This window comes from Salvia hispanica, chromosome 1 (assembly GCF_029641045.1).
Source record: "Salvia hispanica isolate PSC_SH4W2 chromosome 1, Shi_PSC_v1, whole genome shotgun sequence".
Lineage (NCBI taxonomy): Eukaryota > Viridiplantae > Streptophyta > Magnoliopsida > Lamiales > Lamiaceae > Salvia > Salvia hispanica.
Window position 1 is genome coordinate 4,003,031 of NC_142692.1, and position 19,196 is coordinate 4,022,226.

General features: G+C 37.4%; 3 protein-coding genes across 4 annotated transcripts; all 3 read right to left on the minus strand.

Annotated features, from left to right (window-relative positions):
• Nucleotides 1-1,690: 1,690 nt before the first annotated feature.
• LOC125217877 (P-loop containing nucleoside triphosphate hydrolases superfamily protein) lies at nt 1,691-3,879 on the minus strand. Its single transcript, XM_048119448.2, has 2 exons — nt 2,761-3,879; nt 1,691-2,152 (listed from the first exon to the last, which is right to left on the minus strand). The coding sequence occupies exon 1, from the start codon at nt 3,706-3,708 to the stop codon at nt 2,782-2,784; it is 927 nt and encodes a 308-aa protein (XP_047975405.1). The 5' UTR covers nt 3,709-3,879; the 3' UTR covers nt 1,691-2,152; nt 2,761-2,781.
• A 9,961-nt stretch (nt 3,880-13,840) lies between these two features.
• On the minus strand, nt 13,841-16,217 carry LOC125223526 (endo-1,3;1,4-beta-D-glucanase-like). The gene is made up of 8 exons (XM_089063359.1): nt 16,201-16,217; nt 15,035-15,165; nt 14,916-14,937; nt 14,699-14,822; nt 14,527-14,617; nt 14,378-14,467; nt 14,200-14,300; nt 13,841-14,113 (listed from the first exon to the last, which is right to left on the minus strand). Exons 1-8 carry the CDS (start codon nt 16,215-16,217, stop codon nt 13,934-13,936), a joined length of 756 nt encoding a protein of 251 aa, XP_088919485.1. The 3' UTR covers nt 13,841-13,933.
• A 453-nt stretch (nt 16,218-16,670) lies between these two features.
• Nucleotides 16,671-18,597, minus strand: LOC148933125 (endo-1,3;1,4-beta-D-glucanase-like). 2 transcript variants are annotated; one of them, XM_089063204.1, is made up of 7 exons: nt 18,410-18,597; nt 17,959-17,980; nt 17,694-17,817; nt 17,514-17,604; nt 17,349-17,438; nt 17,136-17,236; nt 16,671-17,018 (listed from the first exon to the last, which is right to left on the minus strand). In XM_089063204.1, the coding sequence occupies exons 1-7, from the start codon at nt 18,555-18,557 to the stop codon at nt 16,878-16,880; spliced, it is 717 nt and encodes a 238-aa protein (XP_088919330.1). In that variant the 5' UTR covers nt 18,558-18,597; the 3' UTR covers nt 16,671-16,877. The 2 variants fall into 2 exon arrangements, with proteins under 2 accessions (XP_088919330.1, XP_088919329.1); XM_089063203.1 differs by having other exon boundaries at nt 17,959-18,007.
• Nucleotides 18,598-19,196: the final 599 nt, after the last annotated feature.

Genomic DNA, 19,196 nt, shown 5'->3' on the forward strand with positions numbered 1-19,196 from the left:
GTCTCTTTATGCTTTCATTTTAAATTTCTATTTGTGTTTCATTGTTTGCAATCATGATTTCTTTTTGATAGACATGCACGTTGCAAGTCATTTGCACACTGACGGATCCATTAAACGGAACTCGATTTTGGGGTCAGATACATTGAAAAAGGTAGTTGTCGGGTATTGAAAGGCAGATACAGTGTGACAGTCGCCGTTGAATAAAAAAAGAACGGAAATGAACCACAACTCGAAAGATAGAGCGAAGTTGTCGTGCTGTGGGGACGACGACAACTCCAAAGACTGAATTTAATGGAATTTTTCGATCATCATGAGACGTTGGTTGGATCGGTTGACCCTCGGACACCACCTGACCCTGGTAAAACGAGACGTTGTGATCGATTAATTCATGCATATCTCTTGTAACAAGGGACGTCTACACACTTTCACCCAAAAAAAAAAAAAGCACTATAATTCATGCATATCTCTTGAAATTGATTGAAGGGGGAAAAGGTTAGATAAAATTTGCTACAAAAAAGATTGCAAAAAATAATTTTCTCTAATTAGTCATGAATTTTCGTAATTGACTAAAATTTCCTAAAATGCAATATGTGAATCTATATTTAGTAATCCAAAAATCATGAAATAATAAGGCATCGTTAATTGCTTAATTAATGTGCCTATAGTGGAGCGCTGTTACCATATTCCATGCCTAAATAAGTTTATGTTCAATTAATTAACCGCTTAAGCAGTAATTTGACCCCTAATACACAGTTTTTTAAATCTACTTTGAAACATTTTTTTTGGTTTTATAAATAAACGTTCAAATACATACATACAAGTTGTAAATTCCAAAGTGATTCCAGCATAAGTCAACTAATTTTGAGTGGATGTTAGTTAAAGATTACGAGAATGTTAGCCAAATTTTCTTTATTTTGTACTTTAAGCCATGTCAACTTGAAATTATATTATTATATCTTATAATCTTAGATTAGGCTGTATAGATTATTGATTATTGCTATAGTTACTACAGTACTATATTCAATTATTGACTAATTCTTGGATTTGTGAATAACAATAATTGTGTAATTTTATGGTACATGAGTTGGCCATGGCTTCTACGATTCAATAACACAAAGTCTATTTGTGTCAAGCTAAAGGCTGCTATAGATATGGGTCTTTGTCTCATCATTTACTTATTATTTCTTTGAGTACAAGAAAATTAGGTGACATATATTTGGTTTACATAAATTTTAAAGGCTGTCAATTAATCATAATTTGGCTTGCTAAATAAAACACAATGCACTATCATATTATGGAAAATGGACCAATTCAAATAAACCTAAAATCAAGAAAAGTGAAATCTTTTGAAATCCTCCACACCCAAATGCATTCCTGTTTTATCTAATTTTTTTAAAATACGTTTGCTAAAAAAGATGTTTCTAGAATTTTGTTTGTTTGGCCAATAGATTATTATATATGTGGTGTGTTAAGGTTTATTGCTTGTCCGTATCGATTTAGTTGGTAATAACAGTGAGTACAATTATGGAAAGATATGCAAGTTCTTAGAAACGAATTCATCTTTCTAAAAAGTGGAGTAATAATATAATCAATTGCCACACAAATGTAATGTAATTAGGAGAGCAAATTTGCAAAGAGTTGTGGCTAGCCCAATTCATTGTGGTCTTATCTACTAGTGTAGTATATAAGCTTTTCACTGAAATGTGATTCAAAATTCAGATTCCTGAATATAAATTCAAGTTACAATATTGGATAAACAAAATCAATTCAAGAATCTATCCACTTTCCTTGTCAGCACCAGCCAACTCAAATATATAAACTTTCATAACAAAGTAACTGTTGCAGTATGAGGCTATTCTAACAAATTAAATATATTCATGTAGCACAGTTGAAAAATTACTCATGTAGCACAATTTCAACCATACTCAAGGAAGAAGAGATCAATAACTACTCTAGTCTTGAAGAACTTGTAATCTATGGCATCAGAAAGCTCACAGTCCATGTTATGATGAGCTTGGTAGTGATATATCACCTTTTCCTATGCTCGAATAAGTCCCCTTTCGAAACCGTGCTTTTCCATGATGAGAACTGCAACATTGGCCTTCACTTGATCAGAACTGGAAGATCCATCAAAAGACACAACCTTGATTACCTTCAAGAAACAACATAAAAGAATTAAAATCAGCTCTAGAATGCATTGCAAGAGCCAAGAAGCATTCTGATATCATTCACATAGTTTAATAGACTCAATCCAAGAAGTGAAAGCAACCTTACTTTCTATGCAATCTATCAATCTCTCACTAGTATATTACAAAAATCAGTCTTTAGTCCAAAAACCAAAATATTATAGTTCTTTCTAACCAAAATCAAGGAACCTTGTACAAATTTGCCGCTAATAACTTCATGACACTAACCCAACATTACTTTTATCGAAAGATAAAAACTCAGAATCTCCATTATCCTAAGAAACAGTCACCAAGTTATTTAGTGGTGAAACAACTAAATCAACCTATATTGGCACTATGCAGCAAGATATTTGATTTGAAATGACAAATCAATAGTTTCACAAATCACAAGCAAAGACCTCTCAAATTAGCATAATACTATATCAATAGTTATTAATTTCACAAGCAAAAACCTCACAAAGTAGCATAATATATCAATAATGAATAACCAATCAAGATAAACAACAAATTATACCACATTACCACCATAACGGATAACTGTGGCCAATAAGTTCAAAGCAGGAACAATACCGACCTAATCGCCAAAATTCCATATCTAAACCACTGCTCTACGCTGCTGCACCTTCGCCTTCTCCGCATCAATGATGGATTCCATCAACTTAACCGAACCCTCCAGCTCACCCTCCTTATTGACAACCACATAATCAAAATCCTTCACATGCTTCAGCTCCTCCTTAGCCGATGCAACTCTCATCAGCAAAGCCTCCACCGTCTCAGTCTTCCTACCTATCAACCTCTTCACCAGCGCCTCCTCACTCTCGGCCACCAAAAACACGAAAACAGCATTATCTCTCAAGATCTTCCTCAAATAAGCCGCGCCCTGTATATCCACCCTCAACACGACATCACACCCTTTCTCCATGTAATCCCTAATCTGCTGCTTCGGAACACCCTTATAATCCCCATACACCATTGCATACTCCAACAGCTCATTTTTCTCAATCATCGACAAAAACTCCTCTTTACTCATAAAATAGTAATCTTTGCCATCAACTTCTCCCTCCCGTTTCGGCCGGCTAGTTGCCGTGACCACAAAATGCAAATCCTCCCTAACTTCCCTCAACCTCTTAATCACAGCATCCTTTCCTACACCACTAGGACCACTAATCACGATTATCAGAGGGTTAGGGTCCGGGATTAGGGGTTCAGAGCTGAATGATGACCCCAAAGAGGCTTCTAGAGCCCGGAAAACTTCGGCCCGGCCCGCAGAATCAGGGTGCGGAATGGGGCCCACTGGAGGTCTTTTGGAGTCATCCATATGCGAATTCGTGGAGCTTTCTGAAACGAGACTGTTCGGAGTTGCGGAAATGGCTCTTCGCGAGGCTAATCTTAGGGTTTTCAAATTGGGCGAATATACTGAATAAGAGGTTGGATTGCGAGAAGGGTTTGTCAGTATCGGGGAGAGGGAAAATGGGTTGTGATAGGATTTGGAAATGGAGCAGCAGATCCTTCGGAATAGCATTGAATGCGTGGAATTGGGGACGGAAAATGGTCTAATTGGAGGATTCGGGCGAGTTCCAGAATGAAATTGAAAAGTTATACAATCGAACTTACAGATTTTGCCGCCAATTTGGAAGAATCATGAGCACAATACCTGCAAAACTGAGATCAGGGTTTATCTGGATAATAATAATATTATTCAATTCCAAGTTTTTTCATTTTGTATTAATTTATAATCGCATGGGCTTCATGTGCTCAACTTTTTGGTTTTGGGCTTTTGGATTGGATTTATGCCGATCTAAATTGATCCATGAAAATTGAAATATCAAAAATCTAAAACCCGAACCGAATCAAATAAAAATTATTTTATATATTATGTAAGAAATAATTAAATAAAATTATTTTGTTTGAATAAAACCATATACTGTAGTAGGGTCCTATTCTAATGCTTATAGCACCCTAATCTAAAATCAAGACTAAATCTCCACCCTTGGATTTTAAAATGAGTGGATGAGATTAAAGCTCACAAATCTCAATAAATAGTAGACAAAATATCAACAAAAGGGTAATATCGTCATTATGTTATCATATGATAATTTTCGTGGGTGTTTTTTTATATCAACATTGTGTATTACAAATATCAACAATATGACATTAGAATATCAATACAAGGACAAGAAAATATCAACACATTTTTATTGAGATTGGACATGCATATGAGATTTTGTCTACAATATATTGAGATTTTTTATTGAAAAAAGCTGCTTATCAACATGTACGAAAATTGAAATATAATTTATCAAATTTCATCACCCGAACATCGTCGGAATATATGCAATTGAGATCTCGTTGGAATCCTTATTAAATTATCTTTAATTTGATATATTTTTGCGAAAAAATAATTTAAATTGAGAGAGTTACGTAAATTTAAAGATTTGAGATGATTTTAAGGAGAGAGAAAGTAGTTAGTTATAATTACTACATATAGGATTTGACATTAATACCCTTTTAATTTAATTAATAATTATTTAAATTTAAAATATATTACACTTGGCATTATATTAACCACAAGATCTTCTAATCTAATGGTTGAAAATTAGTCTCAATTTGGGATTGGTAATTAGTTAGCAATTGATTACATCCCATATATATAATATAAAATTAATACAATATATATAATATTTATTATATAAAAGTATATTAGAAGAATAGGGTCTTATTCTAATGCTTATAGCACCCTAATCCAAAATCAAGACTAAATCTCCACCCTTGGATTTTAAAATGAGTGGATGAGATTAAAGCTCACAAATCTCAATAAATAGTAGACAAAATATCAACAAAGGGGTAATATCGTCATTATGTTATCATATGATAATTTTCGTGGGTGTTTTTTTATATCAACATTATGTATTACAAATATCAACAATATGATATAAGAATATCAACATTAGTACAAGAAAATATCAACACATATTTATTGAGATTTTTACATGGTTTTATTGAGATTTTTTGATGTATTTGTTGATAAAAATCTGGGTATCAACATTTACGAAAACTAAAATAAAAAATATCAAATTTCATCATCCGAACGTCGTCGGAACATATGCAATTGATATCACGTTGGAATCCTTATTAAATTATCTTTAATTTGATATATTTTTTGCGAAAAAATAATTTAAATTGAGAGAGTTACGTAAATTTAAAGATTTGAGATGATTTTGAGGAGAGAGTTGTAGTTAGTTATAATTACTACATATAGGATTTGACATTAATACCCTTTTAATTTAATTAATAATTATTTAAATTTAAAATATATTACACTTGGCATTATATTAACCACAAGATCTTCTAATCTAATGGTTGAAAATTGGTCTCAATTTGGGATTGGTAATTAGTTAGCAATTGATTACATCCCTACTATAGTATTAAATATAACTAGTGTTATCACCCGTGCTATGCACGGGCCAAAATAGTTTTCACATGCAAATGAAAAACAATATTATTTTGCGGGTTTTAAAAATCAGATATGCATATAATTCTCTGTCTCATAAAAGATGTCACACTTGAATAATAACATTAAATTTTAGAAAATGTATTTTGTGTATTAAGTGGAGAATTTTTTTTATAGTATTAATATTGGGGGGAGGGGGAAGAAACCAATTTCCAAAAAAAATTAACAACTTTTGTAATACAACCTAGAAACAAAGGATCAGAGTCTAGAAAACTATTACTATTAAAAAGTAAAATGTAACATCTTATCAAATAATAACTAAAAAATATAAATTTATTTATATTAAAAATTAAAATAACATGGCCGCATATGTTGATTGTAACATCTAATATACGAATATTATTAATTATGGAAAATTTAACATGCATGCACACATTTTAATAAACATTATCACTATTAATAATGAAACAGATTATTTGCACCCGTGCCTTGCACGGTGGAAGAGAATGATGTACCTTAACTATTTATTAAAGAAATATGCCACAATGCGGATGGAGTAGTAGGTAGTTTTAAGAATATAATAAAATTTGACATTATATGTTTAAATAACGATTGTGTTACTGACTTTAATTATAAGAATTTTATATATTTTTTTTAATTCTTTTTTTATATATTTTTTTTAATTCTTAAGCTTTAAAACTATTCCCTCCGTCCGCGATTAGGAGTCCCAATCACTTTTGCACACTCATTTTATAAAAATGATAAAAAATAGTTAAAATGGAAATATGGTAAAGTAAAAGAGAGAATAATGTTGAGAAGACTCTTGTCAACATTATTTTCTCTCTTACTTTACCATTTTTCCACTTTAAATTTTTTTATTATTTTTATTAAACGGGTGCGCAAAAGTGACCGGGACTCCTAATTGCGGACGGAGGGAGTATATAATTTCATAATTAAATTCTTAATATTTTGAAATAACATTAATGTTGTAAAGCTATATAAAAAATATTTTTTTCCTTGGTAAAACCATATAACTATATTAAAATTTAATTTGACGGAAATGCAATGAAGGAAGAAGAAGTTTAAAATATTGATAATAATTCGCATTTGATGTAGATACAACTTTACAGATAACCATTCACTATAAACATTCCGATAATTTGTGAAACCTCAAAAATTAAACAAATCTCTACTCATTTTTAAAGATGTATACTGCCTTTAGCAATTTAAATAAACATATACGTACCATTTACAAATTACATAGCATAAATAGTTGATACAATAACAAAGTGGGGCCATAATTCTTTGTCTCTCGATCCAAGCCCAACTCGCTTTCGGCCACCTCAACCAGAGTCCTGATTGCCTATCCGGCCAGCATCGCCACCATGCTGTCACTCTGTCTAGCTGTTTCGTCGCCCACCTGCTTCACCTGCGTGGATTCAGAAATGCTCAAACGATTTCTGAAAAACCTGCACCTTTAACTCTGACTTCAAGAGTTTCCCTTTAATGAGAGAGAGCAAAGGAGAAAAAGATGTCCGTTTTGTGAAATACTCAATTTTAGAGCCTCTCAGGCCACGGCGAGCAAATCTATGCCCAACTTAACTCTGTCTGTTTATACTTGGCGCGTTGGCACTCGAGGCAGTCTGATAGGGACTCAACCACCAAGTCCAATGATACGACGGACGGAGAGAAGACAGCCCAGCAGCAAGGTGATGAACACGAACCAAAGACAAGAGGAAGACGGAGGGCACGATTGACTCCGGAGCAGGCGCGGAAGGAGAGACCGCCGAAGAGGAATGCATCAAGGCCCGCAAGGTTCAGGGACTTCACGTCCCATTAGTATTAGGATTATTTTGATTAAAGTATTTTTGGTATTTTTGCTTTATTTATTTATTTTGAACTTTACGTATTTTAGTTATTAAATCTTTTCGGGTTTTCTTCTTGATTCTTTCCCGAATCGTAAGTCGAATCAAGCAGGGTCCGAACTCTATATATAAAGAGTTCATTAGAGAGTCAAAAAAATCATCGAGAATTAAGAAATAAAATCTTTTCTCGAAACCCTAGCCTCACGCTCTATTTTTCTTTTCGTTCTTGCAATCACAAACGGTGCTTTGAATCAATCGATAGACCCCAAGGTCTATCATCTGGTGCTTTACATTGAGTTCTCTTCTCCCACCATTCGCAATGGCATCTGTTTCTTCTCCACACAATGACGAGGAGTCGCCGCATACTGTCTATTCGAATGAGGAATTGACTCAACTGATGTTCGACATGAAAATCAGATACGCTAACCAGGACAAGAAGTTGTCGTCCAACCAATTCGACCTCGAGGCCTTCTCACGACGGCAAGAGGCAACCAATAGGAAAATCGAGGAAAGCCTCGCTCTGCTGCTCGACGCGAGCCTTCAAAACAAACCGCCCGACGCAGCAGGCCCTCGCGCTACCAGCAAGGGATGGCGACTTCCGCCTTCCCTCGATCAACCACCAGCGGGCATCGTAGCGGAGGAGATTCCGCGGGTCAAACCGGAAGCACCACGGTTTAACGGTGATCACGCGGCTGAGTGGATCCGGAAAATTCAGCGGTATTACAATTACCACTATACACCACTGAAGGATCGTCTTTATCTCACGGCTTATCTGTTCGATCATCCGGCATCAAGTTGGTTGACATATTGGGAAGATAATTGTAAGCACAAAACATGGGAGCGATTCCTATTGGCCGTCAAACACAGATTTGACCCGGATTTGTACGTTGATCATGTGGGATGCCTTGCGGAGTTACGCCAAACTACAGTAGAGGCCTATCAATCAGCTTTTGAGGACATTATGCAGAAAACGGTGGACGTGGGCGAGACGACATTAATCTCACTATTTATCACAGGCCTACAGGAGCCGATGAAACATGAACTCCTTACGAAACGGCCGGAAACTCTTGAGGAGACGTTCGTACTGGCCCAGCGTTCCGCAGCATGCCACCGCCTATCTGCGCAACCACCAGCCGCGCGCAATCCATCTTGGACAGGTCGGGAGACCCGCCCACGCCAGCAGCAGCCGCCCCTCTCTGTATCCCAGCCCCAATGGAACAACCAGGCTTCCCAGCCGCGCTCAAACATTCCGGTGGTGAGGATTTCTGCAGCAGAGCGCGCTGAACGGACCCGCCTAAAGCTTTGTTGGTGGTGCCCTGAGAAATATACCCCGGAACACGTCTGCAACAAAAAGTTTTATGCCTTAATAGGCGCAGAGGACGAATACGATGTTCCTGAGCCCTTCCAGGATGTCGAAATTGATGAGGAGGGTGAGCATATGGCCATATCCGGTGACGTCTCATGCATTCACGCCATAGGCCCAAAGCTGCGTCCTCGCTCATTACGTCTGCAAGGCCAGATCCAGGGCTCACGAGTGTCCGTACTGATCGATGGTGGCAGTACCCATAACTTCATCAAGCCCACCATCGCTGAAAAGCTAAGTCTACCGGTTCATGCTATTACTCCTTTTCGTGTTTTTGTTGGCAATGGCGCCTCTTTACGCTGTAAATTTGCCTGTCTGAAAACACCTATCTCCTTGCACGACCACATTTTCGACATAGATCTGTTTATTCTGCAGGTTGAGGGTCCCGATGTGATTTTGGGAGTACAGTGGCTTCAGGAACTTGGAAAGGTCTCCATTGATTTTCGAGACTTGACGATGGAATTCAAGTGGGGTAATCGGGTGATTTTATTGGAAGGGGACGAGGCGCCTCCGAAACAGATCTCTTACAACCATTTGTTCTCTCTCATCGAGCAAGAACAAGAGTGCCAGTTGTTCGAATTGATCCCGACTCTGCCGGAAACCGACTTCGCAATCACCACCGTGGACCAACCCCCAACAGACCTGCGAGTGGCCTCGATCATTGAGTCCTTTGGCTCGGTTTTTCAGGTGCCAACAACGCTTCCTCCACCGCGCGAATGGGACCATAAGATTCATTTGCCCGAAGGAACTCGCCCGGTGAATGTCCGACCGTATCGGTATCCTTACTTCCAAAAGGCCGAGATCGAACGACAGGTTAAAGAGATGTTACTGCAGGGCGTCATTCGGCAAAGCAATAGTCCGTTCTCGTCGCCCGTGCTACTGGTACGCAAAAAGGATGGGACCTTCCGTTTTTGTGTTGATTATAGAGCTTTAAATGCGGCCACCACACCAGATCATTTTCCGATCCCTACGGCAGACGAGTTGTTCGACGAACTTCACAAGGCACGAGTTTTCTCCAAACTCGACCTACGTTCGGGTTACCACCAAATCCGCATGCATGTGTGGACATCCACAAGACAGCGTTTCGCACACACGACGGTCATTTTGAGTTCCTGGTGATGCCGTTTGGTTTAACTAATGCACCGTCAACTTTTCAGGCGGCTATGAACTGTATTTTCCGCCCGTTTTTGCGCAAGTTTGTAATTGTTTTTTTTGATGATATTTTGGTGTATAGTGCTTCTATGGAGGATCACACAGCACACCTCGAGCATGTCCTCAAAATTTTGAGCGAGAATTCCTTCTTCATCAAGCTCTCGAAGTGCTCGTTCGGTGTGGATACCATTGATTATCTTGGGACATAATCTCGGCGGGGGAGCTTCGAGCTGACCCGGCAAAAATAGAGGCTATGACTTCTTGGCCGACACCAACGACAGTGAAACAGTTGAGGGGTTTCTTGGGCCTTACTGGCTATTATCGTCGCTTTGTTCAGAACTATTCTATTATTGCCGCTCCCCTCACTGACTTGTTGAAAAAGGAGGCTTTCACTTGGACGCCTGCAGCGGATGAGAGTTTTTCGGCCCTTAAAGAGGCAATGACAGCAGCCCCTGTGCTACACCTACCAGATTTCGATGCCCCATTCACTATCGAGACAGACGCGTCCGACTCCGGCATCGGAGCAGTCTTGCTGCAGAAGGGTCACCCCTTAGCATTTTTTAGCAAAAAATTGGGACCAAAACGTCGCGTAGCATCTACCTATCACAAAGAGTTGTACGCGATCGTCGAGGCGGTCCAGAAATGGCGTCAATACCTGCTTGGTCGTGAATTTATTATTAGGAGTGACCAGCGAAGTTTGAAGGACTTGTTATCACAAATTGTGCAAACCCCTGACCAACAGTTCTACATTCGAAAACTAATGGGGTTCAAGTTTAGGATCGAGTATAAGTCGGGAGCCTCGAACCGCGTGGCGGATGCTTTGTCGCGGCACGATCATGATCTGGTTTCGGGTGATTCTAAATTGTTGACTCTATTTGCCCGCCCTTTTCCAGCAATTTTGGAGACCATCAAGGCAGAGAACTCTAAGCTCAACGATCTGCTACAGCTTCATCACGCAGTGGCCGAAGGTAGTGCACCGCCACACATCTCTGCCGTCGACGGGGTATTATTTTTTAAGCGCCGCATGTATCTTAGTAGAGATTCGTCGGTTCGCTGGGATATTCTGGGAGAATCTCACGACGCCAAATCGGCCGGTCATCCGGGCGAAAAGCGCACTTTTGCGCTTGTGGCAGCAGCTTTCTATTGGCCGGGTATGCGGGCTGATGTGCGGAAGTATGTGGCATCTTGTGCAGTGTGCCAGGCAACTAAATATGTGATTGACTGTCCGTCGGGCCTCATCCAGCCCCTTCCGATTCCGGATTCCGTTTGGGCAGCCGCCTCAATGGATTTCATTGTGGGTCTTCCACCGTCTCATGGGTATACTGCAGTTATGGTAGTAGTTGATCGGTTATCTAAATACGCTCACTTCGGGGCTTTGCCAACCAGTTTTGATGCGCCAAGGGTCGCTAAGCTCTTCGTCAATACGGTGGTGAAATTACATGGTTTTCCCGACAAGCTGCTGTCAGATCGCGATACAATTTTTATGAGTGATTTTTGGAAGGAACTCCTGACGATGAGCGGTACAAAATTGCAATTCACTACGGCCTATCATCCGCAAACCGATGGTCAATCCGAGGTGACGAACCGTGCTCTTGAGTAGTACCTTCGCGCTTTTACCCATGAACAGCCAAAGAAGTGGTTCGAATTCTTGCCATGGGCCGAATTGGCTCTAAACTGCAGTGTTAATGTGAGTATAGGAATGTCTCCTTTTCGTGCCCTTTATGGAAGAGATCCTCCTAATATTTTCGCCACGCCGGCGGGACCAGCGGAAGACGCGGCGGTTCGTGCAAATCTAGGGGAGCGGACTGCCTTGTTACAGGAACTGAAGCAGAACTTGGCACAAGCACAATCTCGTATGACTGAGTCCGCGAACAAACACCGCAGGAATGTAGAGTTCAATGTGGGGGATCGAGTGTTACTACGCCTTCAACCATATCGGCAAATCTCTGTAGCTCGGCCTGGTTCGGCTAAGCTTAGTAGGCGTTACTATGGTCCGTTTGTCATTACAGAGCGGATTGGTAAAGTGGCATACCGTTTACAGCTACCTCTGGAGAGTCGCATCCATGACGTGTTTCATGTGTCGTTGCTCAAACCGTTCGTGCCTCCCCTATCAGACACAATACATCATCAGCTTCCGGCCAACTTTAGCAAGAGTCAACCTGTTGATACTCCTGTACGGGCGTCCGCGGAGAGGGTTGTATTGGTCGACGGGCTGCCTCAGGAACAATGGCTTACACATTGGTCATCTGACCCGGCAACGCCATCTTGGGAGTCAAAGGAGGTTCTGCTGCACCATTTTCCGGCGCTCCGCCTTGAGGACAAGGTCGGTTTTAACGGAGGGGGAGTTGATAGGGACTCAACCACCAAGTCCAATGATACGACGGACGGAGAGAAGACAGCCCAGCAGCAAGGTGATGAACACGAACCAAAGACAAGAGGAAGACGGAGGGCACGATTGACTCCGGAGCAGGCGCGGAAGGAGAGACCGCCGAAGAGGAATGCATCAAGGCCCGCAAGGTTCAGGGACTTCACGTCCCATTAGTATTAGGATTATTTTGATTAAAGTATTTTTGGTATTTTTGCTTTATTTATTTATTTTGAACTTTACGTATTTTAGTTATTAAATCTTTTCGGGTTTTCTTCTTGATTCTTTCCCGAATCGTAAGTCGAATCAAGCAGGGTCCGAACTCTATATATAAAGAGTTCATTAGAGAGTCAAAAAAATCATCGAGAATTAAGAAATAAAATCTTTTCTCGAAACCCTAGCCTCACGCTCTATTTTTCTTTTCGTTCTTGCAATCACAAACGGTGCTTTGAATCAATCGATAGACCCCAAGGTCTATCACAGTCTGAATAACCTTTCCAGATTTTCTTCAGTGAAGACATCAGGAGAATTGTTCCAAAGCTTTCTCCAATCCATTTCTCCACCACTGCACTGTAAAGAGAAATGAAAATATCTCATGTATGTAACTTCATTTATATCCTTTGTTACATCATATTAACTAATAAAGAATTAACGAAAGTACAAAAAAGGGAGGAAGTATGAAACATCAAAACTAAAAAATTCTTAATAATGTTGAGACAACCTACTAATAACCAATTCACAATACCAATCTCAAAAACAAACCATCATAGGACCAACCTTGAACTGAAAAAGAGAGGACATCAACTTAGAGAGAGAATTTTCTTAATGGAGTTTTGAAAGTTTTGCTCGTATTTATAGAAAAATATTTCAGTTTTGCTCTTTTAGTTATTGGGCAAATTGAAAGTTGGCGTGCCAACTTTTTTCCCTAAATCAAGATTGCCAGGTTTCTTATTGGAATATGAACCATCTCTACACATAAATCTAAAACCTTTTCCATATACACTCATTTTTCCCGCTTAACTGCACAGAAAAGGCATTTTAGATGGAGCTACACTCATTGTAGCTATAGCCTTATTAGCATCTGCAACATTACATAGAAAGATGGATCATCTCAAAAGAATACAACCGGTTGTCCTCTTCTTTTCCATTTTCCTGCCAAAAATGCCACCCAAAAACTGTCATTTTATATAATGAAAGATTTGGATTTTAAGATTCTTTGATTTTCTCAAAAATAATTCGAACCAAATAAAAAATTTGAACTTTGATGAAGAAAAATCTAATCCGATCCGAAAATGACCATTACCGTAAATGATATTTCCATTTGTTTCAATTCAGTTACTCGGAGTACATATATATATTTTGCTTACCCCTATATGATTTCATAAATGGGCATTTGACAATTTTGCATCTAAAAATGAACACAATGCTAGGTTTTGCATTGCAATTTACACACATAGATTTCATAAACAAGTACTATTTGTCATTCACAAAACTTCACATTATTTGCCACACAGTTTTATTGGTATAAGTATTACTGTATTACATAAGCTACTAACAACAGAGACAGAAGCAACAAAATTGTAAACCAAATTCAGTTGAGATACTTAACAAACAATCCAGCATGTCTTTGTGAGCCTCCTCAGCCCTCTTCACGGCCCCTTCGTCTTCGTCTTTGTACCTCACGGACCACCCATGTGAACACCCCGCGAATATCTTCACAAAGCTATCCACCTGCACCAATTCATAATCATTAGCTCCTTCCATTTTTATCAAGAAATAGATAATGAAGTGCAAAAGGAGTCGTTCGAGCTTTTCACCTCAGGCTTTGCGTTTAAGGCAGCTTCGAATTGCTTGACAACCTCTGGTGGAGATACACGATCAATCTCAGCTCCTAGTATCGATAATGGGACCTTCACTCCTGCGATCGATAATGTACAATTATTGACGGATTGCTCGTGTTTTCTTTTCTTCATCCATTATTTCAAAATAATTTACCCTGAATATCTTCTACTGAGACGAGGGAAGGATGTATGAGCACCGCAGCTTGGATGTAAGGATGCTTCGACAGCTCCACAACCACCTTGGCTGAAGTCATAAATTCATCAAAACATGAATAAGATGTAAAAAAAATACTATTAACAAACCTCCCCAGCAGAAGCCAGCAGCTCCAATCTTGGTGATCCCTTTGCTTTTCAGAGCTTCAATAACTGGTTTTGCATCTTCAAATCCCTGATCCTGTAAAAGTGGAAGTAATGTTGCTTTTATCAGTTTATGTAATTAAATTTCAAATGGCCGGATAGAACAAGGGTAACTGACAGGTCCATGAGTTTTAAGCCATTCAGTAAACGTATTCGGATCGGGCACAGTGGGATCTCTGTGGAAGACCAAATCGGGCACCACGGCCCAAAATCCAGCTGCCCCGACTTTGTCTGCAAGCTTCCTACATCATTCATACAAGCCAATAACCATGAGTTAGTTACAGGTTGAACATTTGTCATAATGCAAAATCTAGAAAACTAATTAGTGAGAGTACCTCAAATTTGGAGCTTCATATCCTGCACATAACATGATTGGAAAACAAAAAAAAGATAGAAACTTTACAAAATCCCAAATCAAGAAAAGCATGTACGAGTACATTTTTATTAGTATTACCATAAACATCAGAGACTAAAATGACAGCAAGGTTGGAATTAGAAGGGCCATAAATGTAAGAGCTAAGGCCTCCAAATTCTTCAACTTTCCCACTTCCACTGCCTGAGCTTGCAGCCGGTGGATTATTATTTCTGTGTGTGATCGTATTGGAAAATAATGCTTACTTTAAAGACACTAAAATTCCTAGGGATGTAATCAATTGCTAACTAATTACCAATCCCAAATTAAGATCAATTTTCAACCATTAGATTATAAGATCTTGTGGTTAATATGATGCCAAGTGTAATATATTTTAAATTTAAATAATTATTAATTAAATTAAAAGGGTATTAATGTCAAATCCGTAGTAATTATAACTAACTATTTTCTCTCTCCTCATCTCAAATCTTTAAATTTACGTAACTCTCTCAATTTAAATTATTTTTTCGCAAAAAACATATCAAATTAAAGATAATTTAATAAAGATTCCAACGAGATCTCAATTGCATGTGTTCCGACGATGTTCGGGTGATGAAATTTGATAAATTATATTTCAATTTTCGTACATGTTGATAAACAACTATTTTCAACAAATGCAACAAAAAATCTCAATATATTGTAGGCAAAATCTCAATATTATGCATGTCCAATCTCAATAAAAATGTGTTGATATTCCAATGTCATATTGTTGATATTTGTAATACACAATGTTGATATAAAAAAACACTCACGAAAATTATCATATGATAACATAAAGACGATATTACCCTTTTGTTGATATTTTATCTACTATTTATTGAGATTTTGTGAGCTTTAATCTCATCCACTCATTTTAAAATCTAGGGTAGAGATTTAGTCTTGATTTTGGATTATGGTGCTAAAAGCATTAGAATAGGACCCAAAATTCCTATGTATCGGTAATAAAATTATGGAAATTAAGCCAGTCGCCAATATGACTATTTTTTTAAACTTTAAAGACCGAATAAAAAAATCCTCTGTATCGGTCAAAATATGGAAATTATCGGTTAAAATATGGAAATTAAGTCAGTCGCCAAATATGACTATATTTTTTAGAATATATTTAAGGGACTAATTTCGGTCTTTAGTCTTTTTTAAATGAGTAAACAATATAATTGGTATTTGGACCATATAAAATTTAAATTCATTTGAAGTTCTTTTTCATATACTCTATTTGTTTTCTCATTTTGTACTTTCCAGTCTCAAAAGCATTATTGACCTTTTCTTTTTATCAGCTTCTCTCTATTTCTTATATTTATTTATGATTTCTATCTCTCCTCTTAATTTCTCTATTGACTCTCTATATTTTCTATATTTAATTTTCTTTCTTATTTATTTAATATAACTCTCTTAATATTATTAGTTATACTTCACATGTAATTAATATTTTGAAACACTGAATGAAAACTAAACTACAACTGATGAAAAATTAATTTCAATTTTCTTAGTTATTTCTATTCAAATTCAATTAATTATATACATTTTCTATCAACATTAGTATTAATTAGGTATTTATAAACTTTATTTGAAAGACTTATTTTTTCTTTGACATTTTTCTTTTGCTTTTACTTATTAATGATCATTATATAATATTATTATTTAGAAATTATTGTTTCTATTAAATGAGAAAGAAGGAAAATAGATTTCATAAATGGCCATTTTGACAATTTTGCTTCCACAATTCAACTAAAAAGTACATATACTTGGTTTTGCATTACAGATAGAGTTCATACACAAATAGTAGGAGCCGTTCACAAAAACTCACATTATTAGCCCCACAGTTTTATTGGTACATTTCAAAAGCTACTAACAGTGAAGATATAAGCAATAAAATAGTGAACCAAATTCACTTGAGATACTTAACAAACCAATCCAGCATATGTTTCTGAGCCTCCTCAGCATTCTTCACGGCCTCTTCGTCTTCGTCATTGTACTTCACGGACCACCCGTGTGCATACCCCGCAAATATCTTCACAAAGCTAGCCACCTGCACAATCAAGATCACCACCATAGCTTTATTTTTGTCATAAGGAATTGCAAGAAACAGATAAGAATAGTAGAAAAGCAAATGCAAATGAACGGCAAAAGGAGTCGAGCTTTTTACATCAGGCTTAACGTTTAAGGCAGCTTCGAATTGTTTGATAAGCCCTGGTGGCCATAAATGGTCAATCTCAGCTGCAAGTATAGATATCGGAACCTTCACTCCTGAGAAAAATGTAGAACTATTGTCGGTTAACAGGATTGCTCGTGTTTTTTTCTTCATCCGTTATGCTCCTCACTTCCAATATTTAAGTATGATACTACAAAATAAATTTACCCTGAATATCTTCAATTGAGACGAAGGAAGGATGTATGATCACCGCGGCTTGGATGTAAGGATACTTCGACAGCTCCACAACGACCTTGGCTGAAACAAAATCCCGGGTCATAAATTCATGAAAGTGAGCAAAATATGAATAAGATGTTAAAAAAAATAAGTAACCTCCCCAGCAGAAGCCTACAGCTCCAATCTTGGTTATCCCTTTGCTTTTCAGAGCTTCAATAACTGGTTTTGCATTTTGAAACCCCTGATCCTGTAAGAGTTTTTTATGTAATTAAATTTCAATCCTACAAAAATCGAAGGCAGATCGATCGACTCTAGATAGAAAAAAGGCTAACTGACTGGTTCATGATCTTTAAGCCATTCATAAATCGGCTTCTTCTGATCAGGTACGTAGGGATCTCCGTGGAAGAAATCTGGCACCACGGCATGAAATCCAGCAGCCCCGACTTTGTCTGCAATCTTCCTATACCATTGAAATGCCACATTATGAGATAAGAAGCCAATAACCATGTTATCAGAAAAGAAGCATGAGTTAATTAGTTACAAGTTGGAACTTTGGCATAATGCTAAATCTAGAAAAGTAATTAGTGGTTCATGAGATTACCTCACATTTGGAGCTTCATATCCTGCACAAAACATCAATGATAAGTTTCCTACACAAAAGAATTGGTAATATGCACAGTAGATATCATCAACTTAAGAGGTTGTCTCTCTCAATGGTAAAACACATGAAATCCCTCTCAATATTTAACAGAATACCACAAACTATTAAAGAACCTAATCAATATTTAGAATCATAGTTCAAAAAACACCATTGAAAAAGGACTAACTAAAAATTCAAAGCCACCACCTCACTATAGAATCAACACATACCCAAACAAATTTCATAAAGAACATCTTGTTTTGTTGCAAGAAAACACAAAAGTGCATATATAGTGAATAGCAAAAAAAAGCTAGTTGACTCCACAGACATGTTAGGAAAAGAAAAAAAAGATAGTAGAAACTTTACATAATCTCAAAAATCAAGAAAAGCAGAGGTATATTATTGTTATTACCAAAACCATCAGCGATCAAAATGAGAGCAGCGTTGGAATTAGCAGGGCCAGAAATGTAAGAGCTAAGGCCTCCAAATTCTTCAACTTTCCCATTTCCACTGGCTGAGTTTAGAGTTGGTGGATTCTCACAACATTGAGCTCCAGACATATTTGACTTCTTGATTCTTTTCACTGTATCGGTTCCCAAAATAAAGTGTTACTAATGTACTACTACCTCCGTCCACGAAAATTTATCCCATTTTTCCATTTTCGTCCGTCCTCCAAAATTTGTCCCATTTCACTTTTATCATTTTTGGCAGTGGACCCCATATTCCACTAACTCATTCCTACTCACGTTTTATTATAAAACTAATATATAAAAGTAGGACCCACAATCCACTAACTTTTTCAACTCACTTTCCATTACATTTCTTAAAACACGTACCCGATCAAATCGGGACGAATTTTCGTGGACGGGGGTAGTATCTTTTTGTAGGGGCAGTTTTGAATATATCTACCAGCAAATCCAACAATACATTGTTAGGAGCATATCACTTTTGGTCTTTAATTATCTGTCTATGCAAAAACAGCAAATTCAACAACTCAGTTTTTGGAGCAGTATATCTTTTTTAGTCTTCAATTATTTTTCTATGCAAAAAACTTATTAAATTGTTCTACTATAAAAGTGATGGATTTTTTTATCATAAGAATTAAAAATAACAATATTTATTATATTAAGTGAAGAAAAAATACAATAAAAATGAAAAATGAGTGGTTTTTTGCTCAATAGAAATTGATGACGAAAAAA

Bases quoted from the DNA above. Each gene is read 5' to 3' on its own strand.
- LOC125217877 (XM_048119448.2), bottom strand. From the start codon at position 3,708: ATGCTATTCCGAAGGATCTGCTGCTCCATTTCCAAATCCTATCACAAC.
- LOC125223526 (XM_089063359.1), bottom strand. The intron at 14,938-15,034 runs GTAATACTAATA...TGTTATGTGCAG, and splicing joins TTTAGTCTCTGATGTTTATG to GATATGAAGCTCCAAATTTG. The intron at 14,114-14,199 runs GTGAAAAGCTCG...GAATTGGTGCAG, and splicing joins CCTTAAACGCAAAGCCTGAG to GTGGATAGCTTTGTGAAGAT.
- LOC148933125 (XM_089063203.1), bottom strand. From the start codon at position 18,557: ATGTCTGGAGCTCAATGTTGTGAGAATCCACCAACTCTAAACTCAGCC. The intron at 18,008-18,409 runs GTAATAACAATA...TCTTTTGTGTAG, and splicing joins TTTGATCGCTGATGGTTTTG to GAAACTTATCATTGATGTTT. The intron at 17,439-17,513 runs GTTACTTATTTT...ATTTTGTTTCAG, and splicing joins TGTAGGCTTCTGCTGGGGAG to CCAAGGTCGTTGTGGAGCTG.